General features: G+C 35.8%; 1 protein-coding gene across 1 annotated transcript in view; it reads right to left on the reverse strand.

The window, feature by feature from the left end:
* Positions 1 to 11,204, reverse strand: part of Cntnap2 (contactin associated protein like 2) — a 2,135,903-nt gene extending 2,124,699 nt beyond the window's left edge. Inside the window, exon 1 of the mRNA XM_005363796.2 lies at positions 10,785 to 11,204. Within this exon, the coding sequence (XP_005363853.1) occupies positions 10,785 to 10,881 (97 nt within the window). The 5' untranslated portion in view covers positions 10,882 to 11,204. The remainder of the gene's footprint in view (positions 1 to 10,784) is intronic.
* Positions 11,205 to 12,035: the final 831 nt, after the last annotated feature.

Raw genomic sequence — 12,035 nt, forward strand, 5'->3', positions numbered from 1 at the left:
TATATATATCTTATTGTAGTATGTTTGGAGGTAACTACTCATTGTTGCATCACATAAATAGTATTATTACCACTATATTCATTAACAACCTAGATTTTTTTAAAGAATTATTACTTCTCACAGTCTCTCACTTGCATTCAGACCAAATTGGCACAGGGAGTTGATATTCCAGTCTAGTCCAAAATCTTGGGTTTTGTGAGAGAAATAACTTTACCTTAAAGCAGCAAAAGAAAAGCAAGAGAATATATTTCTACAAGAAAACATATCTGTAGAAGAGTTATAAGACCATGTTTTTGGCCTCCGAATGTGGTATCGCTGATAGTGCCGGGACATTACTGCAGACAGATTATGGGATATAAAAGCTGAGCAGAAATGATGTGACATTAAAAGGGAAGGGTAGAGTAGAGAAATAGATAACCAGGAGAGGATTTTCACTGAAGAGTGGTTTTCCTTTGTACAATGCTGATTAGACTATACATTAGGAAAATCATCATGGAAAATAGTGTGGAGCTTTCTCAAAAGATTAAGACTAAAGCAATTAGGATGCAACAATTGTTCTCTTGCATATACATCCCAAACAAACATAAGTCCGTGTGCTAAGGAGACACATTTATTTTCATGTTTTTTGCAATACTATTATAATATCTACAAAATAAGAACAATTTTAGTTTCAGTTGTCTGAACTTGCATAAAGGTAAGGTATGTATATTTCTGTGTATATTTATATTCCATAAAATGAATGGAATCGTGGCATTAGGAACAATATTGATAGATCTGGAGCAATTTATGTTGTAACTTAATATAGGCATTAAAACCAAATATTACATTAGAAATCAAAAGAACTACTCACAAAGATTTTGAGAGTAAAATAGTGATTCCTTAAGGTTAGAGGAACCATGTGGAAGGAAGAAGTAAGGCTTTAGTGTTTGATGGTACAGTGGACAACTCCACATAATATTATGTATTAGGTAAGAGGTTCTGGTGTCAGATGTTTCAATAAATATTCAGGTAATTTTGTATCATCAGAAACTGTTTGATGAATCAGATCTGTCTAATTGGATAGAAGCATTATAGAGCATGTAAGTATCTAAACGGACACATTACATTAGTAAATGATTTATTACCATATGTCATATGAACACATTTTATTAAAAGTAAGGCAGGGATATTAAAAGAAGAGCATAACAAAAGTAAAAATATGTTTGAAAACCTGTTTACTTATTTTACTATCGCTGATAACTGTAGGGGCAAGATTAGAAACCTAGCAGATTTTGGAAGGCTACAGAATTAAGACATGGCAAATGTTAAAACCCTTACTATAACACTAGAGACCAGGGACAAGAGACAAAAAGTATACGTGCTCAAAAATGGAATATGTATGTTCTCCTTGTTCGTGAAGCAAATGTCTCTAGAGATCTCAAAAATAGTTTACAGACTAAGAAATATGAAAGGAACACTCTACAGACAGCTTGTAGATTTAGCAAATTGTATTGATAGTTACAGTTTGGGGTGTATTTTGTAAAATCAACTTTCAGAACATATTGAGATATGATTTTAAATCAGATTTTAAATATTCTTACAAAACAATTTAATATTCTTCATAAGTATAAACAAATGTTTAAATAACTTTAATGATAATTTTCTCATAAAACTAAATTACATTAAAAAAGTCCTGTGAAGTAAAACAAAAATGACTTAATACTCTTATAATTGAAAGAGCTGTACTATTTATGTGTCATATATATTTTCTGTCTGACAAAACAATTTGAAATCAACTAAGCATAAAACAAAATGACCATGAATAAACAAAACCTGGAAACACAGAGGCAGTAGAACATTCCCTGTTATGTCTACAGAAACAGCCAGTGAACATTTCAAAGGCCACATGGTTACAAGCTGAGATTCATAATTGCTTAGAGAATAAGAGCAAGGTTCACTCCCAGATCCCTGCACTATGCATCAAATCAAAGGCATAGGAAGAATTCATGCTGCTGACTTAGGCATGGTGTTAAATCCATTATCCAAATCGGTTTTCTCAACTTCACACTGAAGTATTGCTGTAAAATAAACATGTAGAGAGCAACCCAATCTTTGGTACCAAGTCACCCAAATAAAACCTAAAACACAAAAAGCCTATAGAATATCATACCCAGATATTGTTTGCTATTTTCACCAAAGAAAACACCCAGTGTAAACACAATCATTCACATCTTTAACATAATATTATAACAATCAAATGAGTGTGTGTGTGTGTGTGTGTGTGTGTGTGTGTGTGTGTGAGTATGTGTGTAACAGCAATTTGAAAAAAGGGAGGCAAGAACAATGAGTACAGGGGTATGCCTGCAGAGAGGAAAGGGATGGGAGAAATGATTTAATTATATATTTTGAGACATTGTCTCATAATGTAGCTCTGGCTGCCCTGGAACACACTGTGCAGATCAGGCTGTCCTTGAACTCAAGAAATCTACTTGCCTCCACCTTCTAAGTGCTGAAATTAAAGGTGTGCATGACGATGACATCCGATTAAATGTTTCTTTTTATTCCCATATTAAGATAAGGCCCCAAAAGCAAAATGAGAGGTTGGTGTCAGTTTAAATTACTCATTTATTGACTAATTTGTAAAAGCTAGGGAAGTTCTGAAAATTTCATGGTTTCTATCATGAGCCATTCCCACATATTAGGTATAATTTCATGTCATTTACATATTATAAAATATACATTAGTCAAATTATTTAAGTGATAACCATTATTTTTATGTCTAGTAAAAATTATTTGAAAACCTGACAGTTGATTTTACTCGGAGTTGAACGTAGGTTTTCCTATGGGCTAGTAGCGATTTCATACCTCATGGTGTGAAGGACTCCTTGGACACATTCACTTTCAAGCACTTCGTGGCCAGGAGAGCATAGGTAGGAGAAATAATCCCTACATTAAAATGTTTTTTTGCTTTGTTGACTTTAAAATACTTAAGCTTTCATTTATTCATCTGAAAGTATTATATTCAAAATACTATTAACTTAATACGCTCAGTTAATTATCTGAAAAGTAATATTTTTGAGACATTTAATTTTATTTTTCTGGACATATTTCCTTTAACCTAAAAATATTTCTCATATATTGTATAAAATTGTAAATTTCCGCTTTACATTTATGATCATTTATGTCTTCTGTGTGATAGGCATGTTTTACACAAATGCTGACACAAAAATATGCTAACATCTGGAAACATATCATTGCTTATACTGTTCTTCCATTCCTGAATACTATTCAATATCTGAAAAATAGACAAAAAGTATCTAACAGTAGATGTTACATAATATTAGCACATTTGACAATTTAATTTCCATTGCACGTGGCTTTCATGGAAAATTATTTAGCAGAGAGTTTCTATTTAATCAGCCTACATTTCATGTTAGTTCAAGTATCTGGATCCATATGAGTTACAATAGGCATCTTTAATGTTTAGATGATGAAAATACTAGTGTGCTGTTTTGTGTGTTAACTCAATGCTTCTCCACTTCGAAAGCTATTTTATTTAAACTTTGTACATTTACTTTCATCTGTGCATAGCATTCAAATAATAGCATTACAGAAAGACAACACTGATATGGTCGCAGGATTTAGTGGGAAATTGTGTCAAGAAGAAAACTTTTCCTTTCACATATTATTCCAACTTGACGTTATGACAGAGAGGTGAGTAAATCCTTGTTGAATTTCATTAAAGTTTATATAACACAGTTCCAACTTAGATGAGCCACACAGCACAGGCTTAGCGAATCTGACAGTGTGTATATAGGTCACACCTCTCTCGACTGTCATTTTTCTGAGATTCACATCTCAGCCCCCTATCCCAGTGCAAATAACAAAAGCAATGGATGTACTAGAAAAGGCAAAACCATAAACAAACAAAATCTTTTCTATGTTTGAGGATATTTTCCTTAGTTAAATATTTCCAGAGTCATTTTTTCACGCTTCTAGACATTAACACATTTTTAAAAAGATAATTAACATTTCTTTTTATGACGGCATTTCAAATAATCCCAAATTAGAAGAATAATGCAGACTGTATCTCTCAGGAGCACCTCTATATTTCTTCGACACTTTTACAGTGTACCAAAAATATGTTATCTTCAACAAGCAAACTTGGAGCCAATGCCTACATCTTTATTTCCAGATTTCCTACTATCAGGGGAGGTTTAAAAATCTGGAGTGTGAAAAGCAAGTCAGATACTTCAAGCTGTTAGCATGATTTGTCTGCCACCCAAATGAACTAAGCAGGAGTCTGAAGAGATCTATGTACGGAGTTCTCAGCTAAGGCAATAATCAACTTTGAAGTCAACGGACGACTGTGGTGCTTGATGACTGAAAGAATCAGTATCTTCATAACTGTATAGAAGGTACGAAGGGCACAAAAGTGGACGTAAAGTAACAGGTCAGTAAGTTGTGGAGTGTGAGTGTATCTGCTGCAGACATAGGATGGACGTGAATCTGCAGGGACCACTCTACCACCAGGCTATGTGGTAAATGATAATATTATTTACTCTGGATAGGAAAGTGCTTCTCACTGAAGTAAACATCATTAATAGGGCCATGCAGAAAGAAGGGATGAAAGGAACACTGAGGAAATTACATAAAAACTATAATTTTTCTGCAACATAACACATGAGAAAAACAAGCATACTCAGTCCTTGATTCTAAAGCCTGCAAAAATTCTCTCATACTCGTTTTCTTCAATTTTATATAATGCTATTATAGGAAAGGAAAGTATTTTGTGGTTTTAGCTGGCACAATAATCAAAATTCTCTTCTTTGCTTTAATTCTTGATCAGAAAGGGACTGAGATGGAGCTCAAATATTAACTTCTGTCCAATCATCGATAATATGGAAACATGAGACAATTGGGTTTATTAATCTTCTTTCTACCATTCAACAGATTCTCCAGATATTGGAAAAAGGAATCGACACAATTTTCCTGACACTACCACTCTCTTCATATGCACCTGCCTACTGAATGTGGGTTTTCTGCAGACAGCAAAGATGTAAATGCAGAATTTGGCATATCTCCTATGCTTCTCAGTAACCTGCAGAGGCATTTTTCACCTAACCTGGAAAGGAACAAGGGACTCATTGCCATAAAGGCTACGTGTTTTAAGTACAGTTTATTCATCATAAAATTAAATATGATGACCAAGAAATGGGAAATTTCTACACCCCAATATTTAGATAGTGTAGCATTCAGGAGAAGGTAAAATTCATAATTTCAAATATTCACTGTGTTAGAAGTCATCTTATTTTCCAACTTAAAAATTAAAAGTTATATGAAAATCATCTCATTACTATCCATTTATGTAAAATAGCAAACAATGAAGATGTAGCTTCCAAAAACTGAGTAATAAATGATTATAGGCATATCCAAAGTTTCTGATAGCTGCATTTTGTAAAAGATTCATGTCTCTGGAAATGCCAGTAATATTCAATTTAAAGTAAGGATGTTGATAGAAATAGAGAATTTACTTTGCACACAACTGTTTTTTGTGGTTCACATTATGGTGTACACTATTATTTACTTTGATAAAGGTTAAGAAAGAAGATAAAGTATTTTTAAATCAAAGTTAATATGTGAAAACATGTTGAATTTCTTCATTTTATCAATATTAATCACTATGCTGACACCATGTATTCATTATCCCTTTATCTATATAATTATGTAATTAGATTGTTTTTTCCTAAACTTCACTCCCTTCAAGTCTTCCCATACCCCTATCTGCACTTTTTTAAATTCATGGCCTCCTTTTCTATTAGTTGTTATTTCATTAATCTATGTTCATGTATATACATATGTATTCTTAAATATAACTCAGGAACTCATTATAATTTTACACACACACACACACACATATCCAGGGATCACCCTTTGACACTATACAATCAATTAATATGCCCTTTTCTGGGAGAGACTACCTCTCCCCTCTCCTGCTTTCAGCTTTCTTCATTTGTCTATAACACTTTGTGCAGAGTTCAGGCATTGTGGGCTTTTCTCTATCTACTTTGACATGTCCTTCGGTGTTGCTGAACTTTATACTTTCCATTTTCTAGATTGTCTGTGTCTGTGTATTGTGTGTGCCCACATTTACATTTATACAGGTGTGCATGTGCATATGAAAGCCAGAATTTTTAAGTCAAGTACCTTCCTCTATTATTAGCTGTTAATGTTGATACTGTTTATCTTGTCTAACCCGGAGTTCAGTTGTTAGCTAGACTGGTTGTCCAGTAGTCTCTTGGGATCCACCAGGTTGTTGGTTGTTTTTTATTCTTTGGCTTTTGACGCAGCCAATCATTTAAATCCCAAATATATTATGTGGAGGCTTATTCTTACTTACAAATGTCCAGCCTTAGACTGCCTTATTTCTATTCAGCCTTTATTAACTTAAGTTATCCTATCTACCTTTTGCCTCTAGGCTTTTGTCTTTCTGTATTCTACATTACTTCCTTTACTTCTTAAGCCAAGGCTTGCTGTGTAGCTGCATGACTGACCACTGACGTTCTCTTCTCCTCTTCTTCTCCATCTCGTCACATATTTCTCCTCTTATTTATTCTCTCTGTCTGCCAACCCTGCCTGTCTTTTCTCCTGCCTGACTGTATATTAGTCAATCAGGTGTTCTTGACATTGTAACACAGCTTCATAGAATTAAACAAATGCAACACAAAAGAATGCAACACAACTTTGCATCATTAAAAAACTGTTCCACAGCACAAGCAACTCTAACACCTTTAACTAATATCTACAACATACCTGTCTCCATCCAACTAGCAGTTGGCTTACAGTGTGTACCATGAAGTCACTATTTTCATGTATTCTGAGGATTTCAACTCTGGTCCTAATGTTTGCACAGGAGGCAGTTTATCAACTCAACAATTTTTCTACTCTATAGCTAGGATTTCTAATAAGATTACAAACTAGGTTTTATTTAAGAATTTTAAAGCAGAGATTACATGTATATTCTCTACTTTTGTAACAGGTAAATATACCATTTTTAAAAAAGAAAATTGAATCAGGGTCAGACACATCACAGGCCTTTTTATTTTCCAATCAATATCCAATTTGTCAGGCAAAAAGGCTGATTCCTTCATTTTTAAAGATTTATTAAGTTCTCTTTGCTAATAGGATTTATTAATTCAGACAAATGAGATAGAAGCTTAAAGAAATTATAAAACTTGAAGGTTGATGCTTCTAAAAGTAATGGAAACATATAAACCTGTTTTAAAACACAGTATACACAAAACACCTTTGAAATTCTCCCAAATGAAGAATTGCATATGTATAAATGCATGAAGGGTAATTGAAAGATATAGTAAATATATGGGAATATGTTTTATGTCATTTCATCTTACTTTATGATAAATGATTAAACATAAAAATTACCATTATCTGAGTGACAGCGTCATTGTTTGTAAAACTAAGAAATGTATTCATCTCCAACCAGTCAAAGGTTTTCTTCTTACTAATTTGCAGAACCTAAAAATTGTATAACTCTTTTCCCCATTGAATATGGTTGATCAAAAGTATGTTCTCAGTTTTACAAACTCACTATTCTGATTAAATGAGATGTAAAGCTACAACTTTTTATTTATTATTGTTTTATATGGTATATTTAAAAATATCACTATGGGTAAAATATAAATTTATGAAAGAGAAAATAGATCAATAAACTATTGTTTTATATTTTTATCATAGTATCTTATACAGGAAAATTCCTAAGTATGAACTTTACAATAAAGCAAAATTGTTAAATAATGCTACGTAATATATAAACATGCTCATATTGCAGCTATTTTTATATATATGATATCATACGTTATATGTTTCTGTTTTTACTACATACTTAAATCACATATATGTGCATATATTTGTATATGCATATATGCAACAGTAAACTTGTAAGACATTAATTGTTCACGTGCAAAATGCATTTCACAAATATGAGACTCAAGTAAATCATATGAGAATAGTTTCAGAAGAATCACATTAATTGCCCTTCATGAGCAAACACTTATTTAAGTGAAAATTCAATAATATTTAAACACCAAACTTACTAAGTTCTGGCTTAATTCCCTTGTCATTTAGGACAGCTCCTTAAGTCTTAAAAGCATGGTCTAATCAATTTACCCCCTAGTGGCGGAGTGCTCCTGAGCCTTTCAGACGGACTTTCACAAGAAAGGAAGGCATACACTTCTGCTCAGTACCACATCATTCTAATTACCACACAGAAAGTGATCAGATTTTTGTTTGATCTAAGAAATAAGCTTCTTTTAATTTAAATTGAAATGTATGTATAAAACACAGGTTGAGAAACCTTTATGCTCATATCCAGAGCAGCTTAAAGAAATAAACCTTAGGCAATAGTCTATTGAAAATACATATTATGAAATTTAAAATATCAATCATCTATGTGAAAATTCCTTTTACACTCCAAAGTTACTTGGGAGAAGGATGTTTGAGCATAGTCATCATATTTTCAAAGCATGAACGACATGAGTTTTCTGCTACTTTTTGTGTCATGATGACCCCTCCTGGTTGAGCTGTTCATTAACTTAGATTCATGGAGTTACTGTTTTTCTGCCTTGAGTCTTTCTAGGTATTGAAAACATAACTTCAAAATAAGTATAACATAAAATGTATATTTTTCATTATATGTAAAAATAAAATAAATTCGAGAGTTCATTCTCATCACTAAATTCAGGTATTACTCATTAAATTTATTTCGAGGATTTATGACAATTTTGGGCTTGTGTTTCAGAGTTTAAACTCAAACTTAATAAAACCCTTATATAAAACCCTTAATAAAATTTTTATTATTTTTTTAATAAAAAATCACAGCTAATCCATTTTAACTCTTTAAAAAACATTTTAAACATTTAAAATATATTGTAACTATTTATGTTGTATAGAATAAGAACTAAATAAATTTTAAAGCTCAGAAAAATGTCTAAAGTTATGATTTTATGTTATTTTTCACTGAATTCTAAGTAGTAAAAGCACATATGAAATAAGGACTTTGAGTCTTCAAACTATAGCAGAGTAATGAAGGTGAACATATCATTCTGAACGCATGGTGATTGCTTTAGATTGACCCATTTCTACTAAGGCATGTGGAAAAATGAGAGACAGAATTCTGGAAGCTATTGGGAAGTAGGAAATCAAACCACAGAATACAACATACTTTAACTTTTAGGGAGTATATAGGAAGCATGAAAGCAAATCCTATACCATTATACAAACATATTTTGAAATGGAAATTGAAATTCCATCAGAATAATATCCCATAGGTAGTGTTACACATTTCTGTAGATGTCAGCATCAGGCAGTCTTGTTTTACTATTTCCATTTAACTCTATACAATAAACATGGATAAAAGCAGTACATTTTTTTTAGGTTTGTTTTTATTCTGAGACTACCGTAAAGTTTCCTTTTTTCAAGTTTACTACAACTTGGCTGTCTTTTTTTTCTCACTTTTCTCTCTCTTTAATCACTGCAAAGAAGCTCATAGATGGTCCTTTGGGACTATGTCAACTGACTGCTAATGGTAGCATTGTAGGCAATTGCTGATCACAATATATAAAGCCTATTTCAAGAATTTTTCATTAACAAAATATAATAAAGTATTATTAACACTTTGTACAGTGGAATGATAATATTAATATGGAAATGTAGATGGAGGTGAGCATGAATACATTCACAGAACTATAAACAGAGAGAGGGCCGCAAAACATGTGAGGCCTCTGGAATCAACTCAACTTATCTAAGTGGAGAATATTTCCCTCTGAACTCCATAAATCCATACCCCTTCACCAACAGATTCACCCATCCTCAGAAACAAGGCTGTGCTTAGGAAAACTCTACAAAGTACCACAGAAAATCAGTCCAGCCTTGAACTCTTTCTCAGCCAAAGCCAACTATGTCCTTCCTCTCTTCATACACAGTATGCATTTCTAAAGGAATGAAGAAAATGAGCTGGAATCTTCCATTTCCTCTAAACCTCATCAAAACACAAATCATATCTTCCCTTTCACTCTGTCTTTAAAAACACACATTTTGGACAGCTACATAACTTTTAAACCATCTCTTCATTAACCATTAATAACATAACATTTCCTTTGCACTGTCCGTCCCAAGTCATGGCCTGCATGAGTCATGCCCATTACCCCAAACTACTAAGTAATTTGCACATTTTCAGTTCCAATATTAGACCTCCGTTTTCATATGTATAATCAACTGCTAAATGAACACTAACTTTTTTTAAGAGGGCAGAAAAAAATTAGTGAGTCCAAAGGTACCCAAACTGCTTGAGGTCTGTTCCTCTTTCCTCCTCAGACCAAAGCTCAAGTTAAAACCATCAATAAAAATCAGAAACTTCTGCTTATTTTCCTCACTACCCAAGTAAAATGTAATCTTCTCCAGTCTGTGCAAATCGGTCGCAAGAAACGACTACACTCATCACAAGCAGTTGCGGAGCAATCTTTAAGACTAGGAACAACTTTCCAGAAGCATCCAGCGCTATGAAAATCATCAACACTAAAAAAGGAGCTCCCCGGGTTTAGAGTTTTTATGCTTCTCTGCGGCAGTGCCTGCAAGTGCTAGGCATCCGATGCACATACATGCACACAAACATACACCAGGGGCAAAAACTGCGAATGCTCCTCGGAGTTGATGCCTGGGCGCCCTTACACCAATGCGGCACTGAAGTGGCTCCAGTACGGGGCCACGGAGAGGAGAGAACTACTTACGAAACGTGGAGGGAGCCATCCAGGCTCTGCAGATGAAGCTGCTGAGAATCCAGAGCAAGAGCGCTGCCCTGCAGCCTGCTCTCAGGGACACCACCATCCTTCGCCTCCGGGCCAGCAGTACTCCAAAAGCTCGCTGCGGAGATGCAGTCCGCTTCTCCGTGGGGTTCTTGAAAGGATCTGGTCTGTCCTCAGATGCAAGAGGAAGCCAAGCTCCTCCTGCTTCGTTTCCTCTCCCCTCACCCCCTCCAGTTCCAGTTCTGGGCTGGCAGCAGCAGGGGAGGCGCAGCCTTGCTTTCCCCTCTCTGTGGGTCTGGTCTCTTGCTCTGAGAGCCAGTGAAATGCCAGGGGAAGAAATTCAAACCGAGAAGAAATAGGAGGGGTGAGAGAGAGGAGGAGACTGACACCTACCCCGCCCTCTTCTCTGGAAAAAAAAAAAAAAATCACCAAAGGACGCGTGGGGGAAATCTGGAGAGCACTGAGCCTACAGGAGAGAACCAGAGAGCTATGTGCCCAGCGATGCCGCTGTTGCCACTGCGGGCGAGGGCTCGGGTGGCCACTGTGCAGAGCGACTCAGAGGGGTTTCCAGTAGGCTGTCAGTTCCCAGGCTGAGATCAAGGATGTGAGGAGTGGAGCACAGCCCCGGGTGCTCGCTTAGCCTCAGCGCGGCGCGGCACTGAGAAGCATCTCTAGCTGTAGAGCACAGCAGCAGCGGCAACAGTAGCCAGGAGCTGGAGATGCCGCTGCTTCTAGCAGCGCCTGCAGACCTGGGCGAGCCTGGCAAAGGGAAACCTTCCCCCTCTTCCCTTCTTGTTCCCTTCCCGGCCCCTCCTCCTCCTCCTCCTCCTCCTCCTCCTCCTTTTCCTTCTCTTTTTCTACCGTACTCCTCTTGCCGTAACAACCCTTCTGCCCTGCCCTCGTCTGGTTTGGAAGCAAAAATGAGAAGGAAACCACCGGCCCAGGCTGGAGTCCCGGCCAAGGCAGGAGGTATGCACGCGCCTCTCTCTAGGCGGGAGGTGCTGCTGTCCACGGTTCTGAAGTTAGGGATTTTCTGTGTTATCTAAGAACCCTGCTCTAGACCTCCTTACTGGTTCTTTGACCCATTCATGGGAGGGAGAAGCTCCTTGCTGGCATGCTTTGTCTTCACCTCCTCTTCTCCCCTTCGAATAGAGATGGTACAGGCTCCTGGAGCTTCGAACCCCCGGGAACCACCATCAGGCGTCCAAAAGGCAGTCTTCCGAGTAGTCCGAACAC

The sequence above is a fragment of the Microtus ochrogaster genome, linkage group LG12 (assembly GCF_000317375.1).
Source record: "Microtus ochrogaster isolate Prairie Vole_2 linkage group LG12, MicOch1.0, whole genome shotgun sequence".
Classification (NCBI taxonomy): Eukaryota; Metazoa; Chordata; class Mammalia; order Rodentia; family Cricetidae; genus Microtus; species Microtus ochrogaster.